Source organism: Cetorhinus maximus, chromosome 20 (assembly GCF_964194155.1).
Source record: "Cetorhinus maximus chromosome 20, sCetMax3.hap1.1, whole genome shotgun sequence".
In the NCBI taxonomy this organism is placed as follows: Eukaryota; Metazoa; Chordata; class Chondrichthyes; order Lamniformes; family Cetorhinidae; genus Cetorhinus; species Cetorhinus maximus.
Window position 1 is genome coordinate 57,441,163 of NC_135898.1, and position 18,323 is coordinate 57,459,485.

The 18,323-nt window shown below is 39.4% G+C and overlaps 1 protein-coding gene and 1 long non-coding RNA gene across 2 annotated transcripts in view; both read left to right on the plus strand.

The window, feature by feature from the left end:
- Positions 1-15,653, plus strand: part of LOC144694402 (uncharacterized) — a 1,120,079-nt gene extending 1,104,426 nt beyond the window's left edge. Inside the window, exon 2 of the long non-coding RNA XR_013579743.1 lies at positions 13,445-15,653. This is a non-coding gene — a long non-coding RNA (uncharacterized LOC144694402). The remainder of the gene's footprint in view (positions 1-13,444) is intronic.
- Positions 389-13,069, plus strand: bag3 (BCL2 associated athanogene 3). Its single transcript, XM_078564753.1, has 4 exons — positions 389-904; positions 6,276-6,659; positions 7,299-7,937; positions 9,552-13,069. Exons 1-4 carry the CDS (start codon positions 725-727, stop codon positions 10,239-10,241), a joined length of 1,893 nt encoding a protein of 630 aa, XP_078420879.1. The 5' UTR covers positions 389-724; the 3' UTR covers positions 10,242-13,069.
- Positions 15,654-18,323: the final 2,670 nt, after the last annotated feature.

Below are 18,323 nucleotides of genomic sequence, written 5' to 3' on the forward strand. Positions count from 1 at the left end.
AGGCTGCTTTGACAAAATGTTCTTTTCTTTCTCCCTAACTTGACTCTCTTAAAGGAGAGTTTTATAAAAAGCACTGTGACCCCTCACCACAAAATACACGATTATACTTTATTGTTTGGTTACATATGAAACGGACATCAAATATAGCCCAGCTGTCTTGCTCACGTGATCCCTTAAATTGGATCCAAGTATCTTTTTGGAAATCCACCTTATATGGGTATACTTCATTCAACCAAAATGACACTAAACTAAGCCATTTTATGATTTATAACCCTTGTTAAAAAAAAAGTTTATACCCCTCTCTGAAACTTTTACCAAATTAGGGTATCGTAGAGTTTAGAGATGTTTTTTTCAATATTACAATATTTCATTAATTCACAGGGGTGGATGATAATTGCTCGCGCTGGGGAAGACTGCTTCTGCTCAACACATTGGAATCGCCAAGCTCCTCCCCAGTTGCAAAGAAAGCAGAAATCAGTGAACGGACAGTAATCCACTTTCCCAGCAACTAGCCCCGGGTTACTGCAGTTCGTGCACACTAATAGTTCAGGAGTGCGGATTTATCATCTCGTCCTCACAGGAGCAGAGAACTAGCCAGAATATTCCAGCCCTCTAGACTCTTATTGCTCACTGCTCTCAGATCATATTCTAGACACTTTCCAGTCCAGCCCTTGCCTGCCGGCGTCACTCTATAAATATTACAGAGAAGGAAGCGGAGTGTAGAATGGCTCAGTTCACCGTCCCAGGCTTTGCAATGAAGAATTCTCCGAACCAAACGGCCAACAACGACGCTCTTCCTCCCGGCTGGGAGATTAAGATTGACCCGCAAACCGGGTGGCCCTTCTTCGTCGATCACAACAGCCGAACAACAACGTGGAGTGACCCGAGAATGGAGCTGCAGAAGGTCAGTGCTGTGCCCCGGGGCTCTCATAGCCTGGGTTAGAAAGCCAAGTGGCAGCTTGTTTCCGAGTAGATTTTAATAGGGGTATTTTGGGCAAGTTCCTAACGGCGCTTTCCGAAGCTGTATTTAAGCATGGGGAGGGGGGAGATGTATTGCCTGGACGTGCACTGGCAGGGAGAGACTGCAGTACGAGCGTCCTGTCGTGAATACAGTGACCTTCCCCCGGTGCTGCTGGTCTCCAGATACAGACCACAACGCCACAGGCTATTGTGCCAATTTCGACCCAATTTCAGTCATCGTGACAACCATCCATTTCGGCCAAACGGGAATACGTGTCCTGCTGAGAATAATGATTGCCTGCTGCAAAAAGTAAATGTCTTTTCTCGGAGTCATTCATGCCCCCATAATTTTATAAGAAATGAAATTAAAACACTATCAACAATGTTAAAGTTAGCCAGTGGTAAAATGGCATCTTTGTGCTCTCAGGGATTAAGATTGTGTTTTGGATGACGCACTGCAGTCCAATCTGATGAAACATCGGCTGGTTAACCTTTTTTAACTTTCGGCCCGAGTGAGGTTTATTTTAAGCAACGATCGTAATTTGCAGCGTTAAATGTTCAACGTGCGTTTGGGGGAGACTGGCACGGCTCCTTTCTCCAACATTTGTACAAATAGAAAAGTCATTTCAAAACCCAAGTGAAATTATGCGGGTACATATTGAGATTGTGTTGAATTCACTAAGTGTCTGTTTAGACTCAACGGAGCCTGGCAGCTGGCACCTCGTTTAGCTGACTGAGTCAGTTGTCAGGAGAAAGTTTGGAGACATTAGGGATCTTGTGGAGCTACACAGCTGTCAGATGTTAAAAATGGTGCTATGTTGGTGGTGACATCCAGCATAGCGCGGAGGCATGTAGTGAAGTTTCTACCATGTGAAGTAAGCAACCAGAAACTGATTTATTTTTCCAGTGCTGTGCCCATAAATTTAAGGGCCTTTCGCATGTAAGAAACTAACGTTCCTGCTTTTGAATCCACCTGCAAAATCAGGAAGATCAAATAAATAGGTACAATGAATTTCAGTACAGGATAAAGCTGAATTAATGACAAAAATAACACAAGACAACAGATTTTAATTTTATATTGATCAGAAGATATAACCAGGTCAAGTAGCCAGGAAATGGGCATTGCAGCTTAATTGATATTGCTGTCTAAGAAATGGAGCATATTTATGAACAAACAGTTAATGGAAATTTAAAAAATAACATATATATATATACTCTCAGAGTTGTATAAAATATTGTTTAATAAAATAATGGTATCAAAATAATTTTGTGATAACTTATGCTGAGGTTCACTCTTTTAAAAAAAAACACACTAGTTTCCTACATGAAGAAGATGATATACCCTTCCGACAAATGGCCTGATGATGCACTCAGGGTCATAAATGCCTTTATGACTGCAGTCATTAAATTCTACGAGCAGGAAACATTACTCAAACAGGTTGAGCTAGACGGTATCAGTTTTTGCTCTCCTTGAGGTGGGACACATTGATCGAATGTGAAATGCTGCGTAATGGCTCCGAGGGGAGCAAACTGCATGGCAGCAAGTTCTGATGGTAGGTGTGCCTAAGCTTTCAAACTTTGACCCAGTTGGGAGTCATGTGTTAAACCAGTGAGCTGCTAGTTTTGCCTCTAGAGCACTTTAAGCACACAGTTATTATATTTTGACTGATCTATAAAACTAGCCTGAAATCTACATTGGGAAATGGATATCACATAAATTCATTTAGCCTCTGATTCCTTTGTGAGTGCTAGGTGCACATTGAAACAATCTACTCAATCTACTATCATTTAATATCTTTCTTTTGAAGCCTAATTCCTCTTAAATATTACACTTCACTCGGATTCAGTAGTTACTTGTAATGCCACATGTTCATATTTTACCAACCATTTGGGTGAAAAATGATTCTGACTTCCTTTATGATTCTAGTAAGTTAATGCATTTGGAGATTCAGGGTATAAAAGTTTGTTAGGTACCTTTATGGTCAACAGTACTAGGACAGCAATGTGACCTACTACAGGGTATTAGAGGAAGGAATCTCCCCCGTGATTCCTAAAAGACTGAGTCATTGCTCTCAGCTTGAAGAGAGACTAAAAGGAGACATTTGCTCAGAGGAAGGGAAATTGGAATTGAATATATGTGGATCACTCTTAAATCTAGTGACTGGTTCATACAACCAGTGGGGGAGCCCTCAGAGGTAGTTTGTCTACTATTACTTCTGAGAGTGGTGAAAGAAGCCCAGCAAGATTGAATGCAAGTGCAGAATTAAAGCTTGCACCAACAATAACAGCAGCATATACATTATTCAGTGGTTTTAACATAAAAGTGTTCCAAAATGCTTCACAGATCGAGGCAAAGGAACAGAGGATGAACTTTGAAAGGAGAAATTAAGAGGTGGGACCATAACCTTAGTCAAAAAGGTGGGTTTTGAGGAATTTTGTAAAGGCGAAGAGAGAGGTTGGAATATTTAGGGAAGGTTTCAGACAGCAAGGTGGAGGGGGGAACTGAGTGGAGGGGGGAACTGAGTGGAGGGGGGAACTGAGTGGAGGGGGGAACTGAGTGGAAGGGGGGAACTGAGTGGAAGGGGGGAACTGAGTGGAAGGGGGGAACTGAGTGGAAGGGGGGAACTGAGTGGAAGGGGGGAACTGAGTGGAAGGGGGGAACTGAGTGGAAGGGGGGAACTGAGTGGAAGGGGGGAACTGAGTGGAAGGGGGGAACTGAGTGGAAGGGGGGAACTGAGTGGAAGGGGGGAACTGAGTGGAAGGGGGGAACTGAGTGGAGGGAAGGACACAAGCTGAAGTTTGAGGACTTAAGGGTGCAGGAGAGAATATTGAATATGTAGAGATTGCAGAAATAAGGTGGCGTGCAAGCCATAGGAACAGGAGTTGGTAATTCAGACTCTCTTGCCTATTCCACCACCACTCACTTAAAACATAGCAGATCTGTAACTCAACTCAATTTACCCACCTTTGTTCCAGAACCCTTGATGCGTTTAACCAACAAAAATCAATTGACCTCAGTCATGAAAATTTCAATGAATCTATATTGCTCACCAGCTCCAGATTTCCAGTATGCTTTGAGTGATAAAGTGCATCCTGATGGGCTAACTTTAATCTGTTGACCATGCCCACTTGTTATGGATTCCCCATTAGATGAAATAGTTTCTTTTTATCTAACTTTACAAAATCATGAATGACTTTATGTGCCTCAATTAGATCACTGCTCAACCTTCTAAACTCAATAGAATACAAGCCAAGTTTATGAAACCCGTTTCCATAATTAACCCTTTAGGACCTGGTATGATTGTGGCAACTCTGCACTGTGCCCAAAACAGAATGGCCTCCTCCAGATACTCCAGATGGGGGCTGACCACACAGCTTGTGGGTTTACCTATTAATAACTCAGCCCAGTGAGGCCTTGAGGAATGTATAGATAAGGACAAAAAAATTCACTTTATCGTGCTGGAGACAGGGAGGCAATGTAATTCAGTTAGGGCAGGGTGAGCAGGTGTTAGTGTAGGACAGCATGTAGCTGAGGTTTTGACAAATTGGAATCAGAAGCACAGCAAAAAATTATCAAACCAATCATATACAGCATTAAGTGTATTTTTTTAACTTACTTTTCATGGGATGTGAACATCACTGGCTAAGCCAGCATTTGTTGCCCATCCCTAATTGCCCATGAGGAGGTGGTGGTGAGCTGCCTTTTTGAACCACTGTAGTCCATGTGGTGTAGGTACACCCACCGTGCTGGTAGCAAGGGAGTACCAGGTTTTTGAACCAGAGACAGTGAAAGAACGGTGATATAGTTCCAAGTCAGGATGGTGTGTGGCTTGCGAGCAGGGTGGGGGAACTTGCAAGTGTTGGTGTTCCCTTTAGTCTGCTGCCCTTGTCCTTCTAGTTGATAGGGTTTGCGGGTTTGGAAGGTGCTGACACAAGAGCCTTGGTGAGTTGCTGTAGTGTAACTTGATATGGTACACACTGCTGCCACTATGTGCCAGTGGTAGAGGGAATGAATGTTTAAGGTGATAAATGTGGGGTGATGATCAAACCGGGGTCAAGCTTCTTGAGTGTTGTGGGAGCTGCAGTCATCTAGGCAAGTGGAGAGTATTCCATCACACTCCTGACTTGTGCCTTGCAGATGGTGGACAGGCTTTAGGAAATCAGGAGGTGAGTTACTCACCACAGAATTCCCAGCCTGATCTCGTAGCCACAATATTTATATGGCTGGTCCAGTTAAGTTTCAGTAACCTCAGGATGTTGATGGAGGGTAATTCAGTGTTGATAATGCCATTGAATGTTCAGGGGAGATGGTTAGATTCTCTCTTGGTGGAGATGGTCATTGCCTGGCACTTGTGTGGCGTGAATGTTACTTCGGATATTACACTCCAGAAAGTACATTCTCATGATAAATAGTGGAATCTATAAGTGCTATGTGAGCATTGAACTTCATTGTGAGATAATGTTTAGTTCAACTTTAAGCATTGACTTACCTTCTGAGGAATGAGTGAATCTTAAAGAAAGAATTTCAGTCAGGACATTTGTACTCTTGTCATCATTCACCATAGGAGCAGCAGTGAAAATCTTTAGAGGTGCTTGATGCGATGCTTCAAAAATGTTGACTTGTCTTTCCAGTTTCCAGCAACAGTTTATCCAATGATCCGGGGTAAAATCTTAACCGTCACCTGTTATTTTACCAGTGTACCATGTGAAGATAATTATATTTTACAATGGATTCTATTTTATTTATTTGCTTGGTTTACACCAAGAATCTTAACAATGTTTATCTGTAGGTACAATAATTATTTATTGTAGGTGGCTAAATATAAATAATAAAGAACTTTGTGTAACATAATAGTATTATTATCCCAGAGTCTGTATACCTTAAAATACTGCAAGTTTTCTATTCTGCAGGAATATTTAATTAATCCAAAAAAGATCTTGAGCAAATAAAATAATTGCTTTACCTGTCATTATGACTTGCTACATTTTCCATAAGAAGCTATTACATGCTTAATTTAACATCTTACTAATCTTCATGATTTCAATCGGACCCACAGATACCATGTGGTGAGGTACAGCATTAAAACATGTGGGAAGTATCGATTATAAGTCATGGAAAATGGAATGGATTTTGAAAATAATTCGCAGACATTTTTATTTATCTTTGTCACAGTTTTATTGTTTACAATATTCCAATTTTTTGTGGTAGGATGGTTATTGACTGGTACTTTTGAACTGATATTGCATTTATATCAGGTCACAGCAAAGGATTAAACAGCAGCTAAAAGTTCTGAATCTATATTTTCTATTTCTAGGAAAGGCAAGCTTTTTCCAATGGTCCGTATCCATCAGGCTATCACCAATCATCACAAGATGTCCCAAAACAACGACATGGAAAAGAATTTGGGTCTACAGGTCCTCAGCTTCGTCCAGGCTACATTCCCATCCCCATAATGCATGAAGGAGCTCCTGATCATTATCAGCAAAAATTACACTATTCACCTCAGCAGCCTGACTTGCAGAGACTTAAAACTGAAGTCCGGGCACACTCCCCAGTACGGGCACAGTCTCCATCCAGGCTCTCAGCTCGAGCTGAGTCACCAGCTGGGCCTCCATTCGAAGCCGCGCAGGCAGATAAACAAAGTGGACAAGCATCAACAGCTGCCACTAGCCAGGCTTCTGGCTTGCAAGGGTCAGAGGTAATTTGTTTATTTTTCTCAAGAGTATTTTTCGTTATGAAGTTACTGTCATGTACTAGGTCTGGATGGCAGGGCTAGTCAGAGCCCTGTCTGAAATGGAAGAAACTGATAAATCAGGTAGCCAGGAATCTAAAACCACTAAACAAATAGAAAATTTACACAATTTACAAAAGCTTTATTTTACCTGTCTTAAGCCCAAAGCAAAGGTTAGTTTTGTGTAAAACTTCTTGTGTTACAAGGGAAATTACAAAGAAATCACATGTTTTCCTTCCAAAAGGCAAATTGTGGATTTATTTTTAGACTGTCATGTTTTAGAGACTAAAAATAGCCAACCCATGATGTGATACTCTTGTCTTTCTTCTGTTTGCTCCAGGTCACAGCATGTTCCATTAAAAGTTTTACATTCTTCTTTTGCATTTTAGTGGCTATATTTTAAATTGAAGCAGTAAAACTCCTGTGAAGGCATATAAATAAACAACAAAAAAGTGAAGAAAGAGTGTTTTTCAGATCAATATATCAACATATGTTTTCATCAGTGTGATTGAAGTTTTTCTTTGGTTGGCTGATTGAAATTATTACATTTCCAGAACAAAAGAAACTGGAATCTTTAATAATAGTGACAATCTTCCTTTATTTCAGAACTCACAGTTCCAAACTAGCCCCCAAACATTTTCATCTCAGCAGCATGGTCGGTCAAGCTTAGGAAGTTCCCAGTTACCTTCAGGTTATATTTCTATACCTGTGATCCATGAAGGAAAAGGAGTAAAGCCAACTCAACATATATATCACCCTGCTCACCAGACACAACAACCAAGCCAGCAATCATATCACCCAGTGCAACAGGCAGAATACCCAATTCAGCAATCACATCACCCAGTGCAACAGGCAGAATACCCAATTCAGCAATCACATCACCCAGTGCAACAGGCAGAATGCCCAATTCAGCAATCACATCACCCAGTGCAACAGGCACAGTACCCAGTCCAACAAGCACCTCATCCAGTGCAACAAGCTCAGTGCCCAACCCAGCAAGCATACCTTTCTGGCCCACATGTACAGTATCCTTCCCAGCCAACAGAGTGCACAGTCCAGCAGCAGCAGCCAGTTGCCTACAAGTTTTCTCCTGAAGACTGGGGAACGAACAGAGCTGGGGCACAATCACCACGAAGAATGGCTCAGAAGGGAACATCAAGTCGTGAGAGCTCTCCAGCCCGGATGACTTCACATGCTCGGCCACAGTCACCCATCTGGACCAATACAGGTGTGGACAGACCACAGGTAAGTTGGTGTGTTTTAGATCATATAGCAATAATAATGCACTTCAACATATTTAAAACAAAATATTTGAAAAAAAAAACACAGAAAGTTAAACTAACGGGAGAAGGTTGAACAGTTCACATGTATATGCATAGCCTGTCTAACAAACTGGGAAAATGTTAGTTTTCTGTGCCGAGAGGTCAGCCCAGTTAGGCAGCTACAATCTCACCAAAAAAATAAGAGGCCATGGTGGAATGAATACCTCAAACTTAGGATCACTGCATTGATTGGACCTCATTGTTCTTGCAGTCAGCTCCCTGATCTCCGGTGGAGATTGCTGTATCTCAATTCATGACATGACGCACTGAAACAAGGGTAAAACTACAACTTTGTGCCACAGTTGTAACAGCTAACATTTCATACTAGATTGCAATTATAGGCAGCAAAGAATGAAAATAAATTCCTGCACTAATGCAGTGTCACATCATATTGAAACTTTACAAAACATTTTCCACCACAAGGTCCTTTTCAAGCACAATGACTTCTTACATAAATGAAATGGCTTTTGAGATTCTCTAAGCCGTCTAGGCTGCTTGGAGGCTCTGTGCAAGAAACAGAGAGTAGCTATAAGTGAAAAACTTTCAGGCGAGAAAGGGGTTATAAATGGGATACAATTAAATGAAAGCCTCAAGTGAGAGTCAGTTATAACCTTTGTTATTTATGAGTTAAATCACAGCTGCTGAGTCATAAAGATCACAAAGATGCCAGGTATAATTCCTGGCCTATGACTATATCAGCTGAGCAGCAGTAGGAGCTCTGCAGATCAACAGTTATCTTGTTGCTGTGTAAGACATATAAGATATGAATCAAGTGCATCTCACTTTGCTGAATTATGGTCACCCAATCATTGGAAGGATATTATTGCACCAAAAATAAAGGTGCAGAGATGAGCAACAAAATAATTCTAAGTTTCAGGAATCTAAATTATCAGGAAAGGTTAAAAAAAAACTTCAAATCATCTTCAAAAAAAATACTTATGGTGGTCCAAATGAAGTCTTGATCATTATAAATAGGGTTGATGAAACTGATCCAGGCAAATTTTTCAAGACAACAAATTTTCAAATATCAGAGGTGACAAGTTAAAAATGAAGAAGTTAGAAGCAAGTAAAGAAAGACAGCCAAAACTAAAATGTAAGGCACTTGAGGAATAAATCATCAGGAAAGGTTATTGATGCTAATGGAAATGATTCCAAGAATGTAGTGAGGAATATGGTGAGAAGAGAGGTAGATTTGGATGGGCTTGTTATGTTCAGTAGCCTTTTATCATAGTAAGTTGGAACTATTGCAGAGAAACCTTCAGAAATTGTGGAGACATTTTGTACAATGCACTTGAAAGGATTAAATATTAATTGGCAAACAGTCTGACCTAGTGTAGTTACAGAGCTCAGAAATCCAAAAATAAAAATGCACAAGTCACAAATAATTTATAGGTTGAAGTAATTTACCTGATCAGATTCCCCAAAATTAGTTGTGCGTGTAATCTGAAATATGAATATAGTAATGAGAGCATAAGAGCGTAAAAGTACTGCATATATTGAGCTAATTACCCAAATTCCCCTTCCCTAACTATTATAGGTTGCTCAGCAACGAACACAGCAGCAAGAGGCACCCAGAATGCAACAGGAGAGCAAAGCCCATTCCTTTGGGTCCGAGCGTCCTGCAGCCTACATCCCAGTTCAAGTCACAAGGCAACAACCACATAAACCTCAGCCTCAAACTGAGAGAAAAACTCCATCCCCTGCAAAGAGCAACACCCAGCAAGAAGAGGGTGTTGTCCCTGAAATAAAGCCCATAGCCACTGAAGAATCTCAGACGCACCCTGGGCTGGTAAAAGTAGAGAAAATTCTTCAAAAGGTCCATAGGCTTGAGGAAGATGTAAGCTTATTTGAAGGTGCGGGAACTGATAAACACTATCTGATGATTGAAGAATTGCTGACCAAAGAGCTGCTGGCCCTTGATTCAGTGGACCCTGAGGGTCGAGATGATGTGCGACAAGCCAGAAGATATGGTGTTAAGAAAGTTCAGAACCTTCTAGAACAGTTAGAACAGAAGGGCAGCACGGGCCCAGAAGCCAAAAGTTTTCCTGAACCTCAGCCAGGAATAACTGAAAAATCAACTCAAATGGATTATACAGAAGGTGACAAAAAGTGCACAAAAACCGATGTACAAGAATCAAAAACGGATACTGACCAAAGTGAAGTGAACCTGAGAAAACCTGGTGATGATTGCTACATTAAAGACATTTCTGATAATAATGAACATTAGTCCTTCAGTATCAGAAGTGCATCCGCCAATCATTTTTATAAATCGTTTTGAGATGTTTTATGAATGCATGCCATCAGGAGGCTTTCTCATAGTTTTGTGCCCTAGTATTATTTCTCTGCCATCATGGAGAGACAATTGTGAACAACAGGAGCTTGTTGGTTGAATCATGCAAGTTTTTGGTTACTTGTAATCAACTTTGAAAAAAATACATTCATCTTGCTGAAAACATGCCTCTGTTTTGCATTGTTTTCTATTTGCTATCTCCCTTAAGATTAATCTTGCCAAAATACCATCTTGTGCCACATGATGGTGGCTTAGAAAGCCTTATAAATTACCAGAGAACCTATTTAAGTTATAAACATTAAGTGTTGCCTGTGAAGTAAAAGTGTCAGTTTAGACACTGTTGGGCACTTTATGAATGAAAATGTTGAAATGTGTAAGACATTGAAGGAGTATGAGTAGAGTAATATAGATAATGGTTTCTATATTCTACAGAGGAAGCATTAAATTCAGATCGCATTTGCATTTTGTGCAATATTTATGTTTGGTAAGCAACAAGAAGTCAAAGTTCATTTTAAGCTTACATGTGTTGCTTCCAAAGAATAATTTGCTTACAAAAAGTAATGGATTTTAAAATGCAGGGAATCTTGGTTTAATTTTTAAAGACTTAAAATATGTTGTGTTCCAATCTTTCCTTTGAACTGCGGTCCAGATGCAAATGTTTATTGATGTTTTTGGTCGGAACTTTGATTTCATTTGATCATCCGTTTTGTTTATAAATGGCATTGACTAGTGCCACTCTGCATCTGGCTCCTGCCTGTAGCATTGGCAGGGACAATGCAGAGTATAGGTCAGTGACATTTGTTTAAGTCAAAGGTTGGCCAGAGTTTGTCACCAACAAATTTTCAGAGTTGTGTGTTAAGTATGGCCTTTTGTAATGAGAATCCTTTAATAGCTGCCTCTGAAGCTAGAATATATGCTTCTAGGTCATCGCAGTGTCACCATTACATTGCAGTTGTACCTGCAATGCCATTGGTACAAGGGTATGAAAAGGTGGATCACAAATGTTTTCTCTAACAATTATACAATTTTAGATAAAAGATAAAGGTTATGACATTCACATTTACTTTTCTACATGCTAACCTCAGAATGACAACTATCATAACTTTAAACGCTATTGCTAGTCCCTTTATACACCTGCATTTTGAGGAAGTTGGTAAAGAGATGACAGTGTTCAACGTATTTAATAAACACTTTGGTTAGCAATTATTGCCTAAACTAATAGAATCAAAGAGAGAAATCTAGTATTTTTTAAGTGTATTTTCATTTTTTTCACTTTGTGGAATTGTGGGGAGGCGGTGGAAGGATTCCTGAGCTGATTATCAGTCCATTGAACCGCATCTTGAACACTACCTCAGTGCCAACAAGTCCTGACTTTGGACTTGAACCTGGAGCTCTAGCCCAGAGACAGTGATGGTACCACAGTGCCACAAGACCGCCCAGAAACCAAATGATAAAATGGGTAATGAGAGTGCAACTGGTACATTTGAGCCTTGATTTTAAGAGAAATCAGGCAGAAGATTAGTTAAAATGGAGCAGAGGGACTTATTCTTTTCCCACCCCAATCTGCCCGATCACAATTTTAAATTGCAGGCAACAAGGATTAGCTTCCAAAGCTGGTGATGTGCTCTATAAATATGCAGATCAGGCTCCAATTACATTATTGGGGCCCAACTGCAAATTTAACTGAGGCATGGACAGGGGAACAGTAGTGACTAGATCAGCCAAGGCCAGAAGAGGCCCAATTATCTATTTTCTTCCTAGTTTCCATGTGAGCCAGGACAATGGTCTGTTAACAACAGAGAAAATACTTCAGAAAATTCAGAGGCTTGAGGAAGATACAAACTTATTTGAAGGAACTCTAGGTCCCGGAAGGAAACTTTGGACTTTCCCTGCTCTCTCCCACCCCTTCCCTCCACATTGTCTATCCCCTTACCCTTAGTGTCATTCCCTCTGATTCCTGGTGATTGCCTCTGACCGCCATGATTTTAACAGCCAGGCAGTTGTTTCTCAGCAAATTCTGGGCCATTTTGGACGGGAAGTCAGCAAATAGAATGCAAACAAGGCCCATGATCAGCTGAGGCTGCCTGCTGTGCTCACAGACTAGCTGGCTGTTCACTTTGATGCTTTCCAGTTTAGGAGGGATGTATAGCCCTTTCTCTTAGATCACAAGATCCCTTTTAATCTGACCACTCTTAGAAGACAAGAACAAACACTCAGACTTGTTGTGGCTTATAAATTCACAATCACTTAAAAAACAATATTAATATTGGATTAAAATGTCTTGATAAGAATTGTTTTAGCACACATATATTTTCAAACACATGATGCAATGTGTCACAGAAGAATGCATAATCATGCTATTTGCAGGTGATGCAATTGTAATGCATTTGGCACATGGCTCTTCTCCCGTCTCAGACAGAAAGGTCTTGCCAAAAACTCTAAATGGAGACAGAGGCTTTTTTTTTAAAAAAACAACTCTATTTTTGCAACATGCAGCACAATAATTTTTCCACTTATTCTTCATGCTCAGGCTGGAATGGATACTGCAAAGTAGAACCACATGTTAATTGTATAATTAAGGTAAGTACATACAGGAGGAAGGCATTGATTGGATGATTACTTGAACACATATATAGGTGGATAGGATAGATTGAATGATTACTTGAGCACATTAAGGAACACTTATTGACACTGGTAGAGAAGTAGAGTTCGGAGCTATACACTTGTATTGTTTCACTCTGTGAATAAATTTAAAACTGAGTAAAGATTGGCTTCTGGTCTCCTACTTCATAAACTGCTGTCAAGAGTTTAACATCACACAATCATTTTTACTACACCGCAACAGCCCAAACCTTTCATATTCACAAGACACAGCAAGTACGCAGACAGAGAAACAGAGCTATTTCTAATTTACTCTTAGTCACCAATTATACTTTGCAATCTGATTTAATGCTTTAAAGATTGTTTTACTACTCAGGAACTATCATAAAGCAGAGTAGTTACACAGATGATGGTGTTTAAAATTATATTTATTCATGCTTACTTCACACAAGTCCTACCATTTCATTTAAAATAATCCATTATAATCTGAAACAAAAACAGGAAATTCTGGAAATACTCAGCAGGTCAGGCAGCATCAGCGGAGAGAGATACAGAGTTAACGTTTCAAATCAGTGACCTTTCATCAAAACTGGAAAATGCAATATGCTTTAAGCCAGTCGAGAGGCAGGGGAGGGATGGATAGAATAAAAGGGGAGGTCTGTGACAGGATGGCAGGCAGGAAACATTAAATGACAAAAGGTATGATGGTGCAAGGAAAAGGGGAATCATTATGGAACAAGTAAGGAAACAAAAGATGGGTCTGGAGGAGGGATAAATATGAACAGCAGAATTAACATCTACCATCTGAAAAAATGAGGACAGTGATTATGATCTGAAAATATTGAACTTCGTGTTTGGTCCAGAAGGCTATAAAATGAGCTTCACTGAAAGAATATAGGAGGCTGAGGATAGAGAGGTCAGTTCTTCATTATAACCTGAAGTGCTTTGAGATACTTGAAAAATGTGATAATAGACAGCATATATGAATGCCATTAAGAGAAATGAGCACCAACCACATCCACAATATTCAATATACTATCTTCTCTATCCTACTTTTGGAATGCTTTCTTTTTGCCCTGATGCTATAATTTAACATAAGTACACTGATAATTTTGATTTCCTTATGAACAGAATAGAAAATGAAGGCAGAGGTGCAACAAAAATTGCAAATACTGGAAATCTGAAATAAAAATAGAATTGTCATCAATTTGGGTTAACATTTTAGGTGGTCTTTTGATGAATTGTTATACCTGAAACATTGAACTCATTGATCTGCTGCATATTTCAAGAAAAATAGAAACATCACAATATATGTAAAATATTTGTACCCTCAACATGAAACATTGGTAATACCCAAATAATATTATTACTTCATTGAATATAATCATGATTCTGAGAACAAAAAACAAATTTGCATTTAAATACCACCTTTCATATCCGAAGGATGACGCAAGGTACTTCACAGATAATCAAGTGCATTGAAGAGTAGTCATGGCAGTAGTTTGTACACAGCAAGATCCCACAATCAGCAAGCAGACAAATGGCCAGATTTTGGTGGTGAACAGATAAACCTTGGCCAGGACGCTGGGGAGATCTTCCCTACTCTTATCTGAATAATGCTTTGGTCTCTTTTATGCCCACTTGAACAGGTAGCGATGGATCCTTGGTTTAATAACTCATTTGAAAAGGCCAACTTCAGATGTATGGTAGTCCCTCAGTACTAGACTGATACAAGGCTATTATTCATATATATTAATGCCAGGTTGAGTTGACATTTTTTCTGATGTTTATCTGACCTTCCAGTATTTATAATGTTTTTAAATTGTTTTAGAGTACATTGCAAGCTCCAGGCCAAGTTTAGTTCTCAATATTTAAATGATTAAGTTATTGCAGCAATGCGATTACAGATCTCTGCAGCTTTTCTTGCCGAAATGTTAAAAATAACCAAGAACTCAAAAATCTAACTTATAATATGCTTGTCAAATAGTTTTACTTGCACATGACTATCTTTATTATGCTGACTGTATGCAAAGACCAGCATGTATTTTCATTTCTGTGCAGAATGTTCTGTCTTTCAAAAGAAATCCATAACACACATATAAACCAGTGACCTGTTCTTTTGGAATGAGTTTCAAGTTACCCAAGTAAAATTGCATACTGGTCCTGTTGATTTCAATTTCCTGTGCATTCACAAATTGTAGGCAAGATTTAAAATGTAGAAAGTGTTTCTTAATAGGAAGATTCATACAGTAAAGAACTACGTATTTGGTTGTTGCTGTTAAGTAATAAAATATAAGGGGAATTTATCTGCCTGCCGAAATGTTTATTGTCACTACAACGAAGAGCCTTGAATACAATTGTACTGCATTTTGAAAGACTATCAATTGAAAGATGTGGATACATTTTATAAATTGACTCATCCTCAGTATATGCCAAATTGATTTTCCTAAACATTGTTTACAGTAACAAACAGTTAGAAGTGAAATTCATAGCTACTGTGTTATTTGGCAACTTGAAGCAATCTTTTTCACTGAATGACTCATTCTATAGGAACAGGTTTCTTTCAGACGTCAATGAATGTATACCATGTATCTCAAAGTAGTAATAAATGCACTTTGTATGTATCTGCACTTAAATAACACCAAAAATTAGGATTAAGTCCTGTTGTGGATTCTGTATGTAATGCTGCTATGTCACATAAAGTAACTGGTATGATGTATAAATGTAATAAAGCTATGTTGAGTGGAATGCAGGGCGTGAGTTATTTTTGGACACACAGGTCTAATGGAAAGTACTGGAACATTCATGGAGTCTCTGTAACAAATGCCTTACCCTCCCTTCCGCTGCAAATCAGTACTTCATGAACTGGAAACGTTTTCGAATCAGAACATAAATAATTAATGACACATTCAATCTAGTATACTTTAAACTTCAAATAGATGCAACATTCACATAGCTTATGTTTTATACAGTATATTTAAACTTAAAAACCTAACACAAATCATTTTATATTCTAATTACATTTCAATGTATTTCAAATGCAGTAGTTTGCTACAGGCTGTGACTGCAACATTCACTTAAATTTGACTTGTTACCCAGAATGTTATACAGTTCTCAATAAGTAATGTGATTCCCAGAAAATGAAACTGTTGACAATTTTATAAAGATGTAGGTGTTCCTTAAGGATCTGGGAGTTTACAGTCCTTTTGGGTAGTTTCTGTACACTGACAAGCTAGAAATTAATCCATGCCCAGAGAAGATTTTCACTATCAGCATGGTGGGAAAATTACATTTGATTCCCATGGTCTCTTCTCACTCTGGGTGAAGTGCAGCAATGGTTTACAGCCCTCTGAGCTGAGGAGTGGTGTAAGCTCCAAGAATGGCGTAACATTTGAAAAATTGGTTTTGTTCATTTTAAGTGGTGAGTCTTAATATTTTGCTGCCAATTTATAATGTTGGTTAGTATTGCAAACAAAGTAGTTTATCAAGAATGGAGGCACCGGGGGTAATTTTAACCAAACTGACAAGGGATAGAAGCTTGGCTCGGAGTTGAATAGGATGCCAAGAATGTAGACAGTCTGGTTCAATCTGAGACGGTGACCAAGGAGGGGATGGGATTATTGGCAAGGATACAAAGTTTGTAGCAGAGCTAAAGACGATGGTTTCAGTCTTCCTCACATTTCACTGGGAGGAATTGTGGCTCATCCATGACTGCCAGAGAAACAGTTTGATAACAAAGAAGCAGTGGCAGGGCGGAGACAGGTGGTGGAGCATGGTTTAAAATGGATGGCTGATGCCATCCCAGTGATTTCTCCTAAGGTTGGTTAGGTTAACCTGGACCAGGTAAGTGATCCTGGGCCGTTCCCCAATTTTCTCCCAAATAGCCTTGGCTCAGTGGTAGCTCACTCATCTCTGACTCAGAAGGTTGAGGATTTAGGTCCCACTCCAACACAAAATCTAGGTTCACAATTCAGTGCAGTGATGAGGGACTGCTGCATTGTTGAAGGTGCTGCCTTTCAGATGAGACATTAAACCAAGGTTCAGTTTGCCTCTTAGGTAGATGTAAAAATTCCCAAGGCACTATTTGAAAGAAGAGGAGGTGAGCTCTCCCAGGTGTCCTGGCCATTATTTATCCTTCAATTAACGTCACTAAAAACAGATTATCTGGTCTTAATCACATTGCTTTTTGTGGGACCTTGCTGTGCACAAATTGGCGGCCACATTTCTTACATTACAGCAGTGGCTACACTTCAAATGTACTTCATTAGATGTAAAACACTTTTGGACATCCAGGGCTCCTGAAGGAAGCTCATTGGAAGAGGCCTGTGGTAAAATTTACCTTGGACAGCCTGTGTAGTATGGAACACAAAGGCGGAAAAAAATGTAATGAAAAATGTCAGAACAAGCAAATTTAATAGATGTGTTTGTGAAACAATGTGCCAAAGGTTTGTGGTTCCAATTGATGTACTTCATAAGCAGAGCATAAAATGAAGTACAGGATTTCTAGCACTCTTTGAGAGTAGGCTTATTGCATTCCCATAATGGCAATGCTAAATCTCTTTCCCTACATTTACACTTAGTGGGATTCCTGTATAAAACAGATTTTAATCATTTTTATTCCTGACTTTTCCCACTGTACTCTTTTGTGCCATTGAGAGAAGCTTACATTACTCAACATTAGTCAAGGGACAATTAATATCTTGCACCTGATGGCATAGATATAGTACTTTTTTTAACATTAATTTGCATTGAATGAAACCAAACGTAGCTCACTGACAAGGTAAGGTGTTCCCTTCCTGTTTTTTGTTGAACTGTAGAAGTATTTTATCAATTATTAATAACAGTTGGCATTGAAAAATATATTTTCCTAGCAGTTTGTATCTGAAAAACGATCAGCATAAGGTCATGTCGTTCTTTGTGGAGGGCATGAAAGCTGTATCCACTGAATGCTGAGAATTTGCCAGTTACTGTATATTAATACAAAAACAGAATTACCTGGAAAAACTCAGCAGGTCTGGCAGCATCGGCGGAGAAGAAATCAGTTAACGCTTCGAGCCTTCATTGCCCTTCGGCAGAACTGAAGCATAGTTAGGAGAAAGGTGAAATATAAACTGGTTTAAGGTGGGAGGGGGGGGGGTGGGTGGGGGAGAGAGACGTTGAGGGTGTGGTGATTGTGGAGATAAGCAGTGATAGGAGCAGATAATCAAAAGATGTCACAGACAAAAGGGTCAAAGAGGTGTTGAAGGTGGTGATATTTGTCTAAGAAAAGTGCTAATTAAGAATGGAAGACAGGACACTCAACGTACAGCTCTAGTGGGGGTGGGGTGGAAAGACTAACAAAGTTTTAGTTTTAGATTTAAAAATAATGGAAATAGGTGGGGAATTAATATTTATTCCATTATTTTTAAATCTAAAACT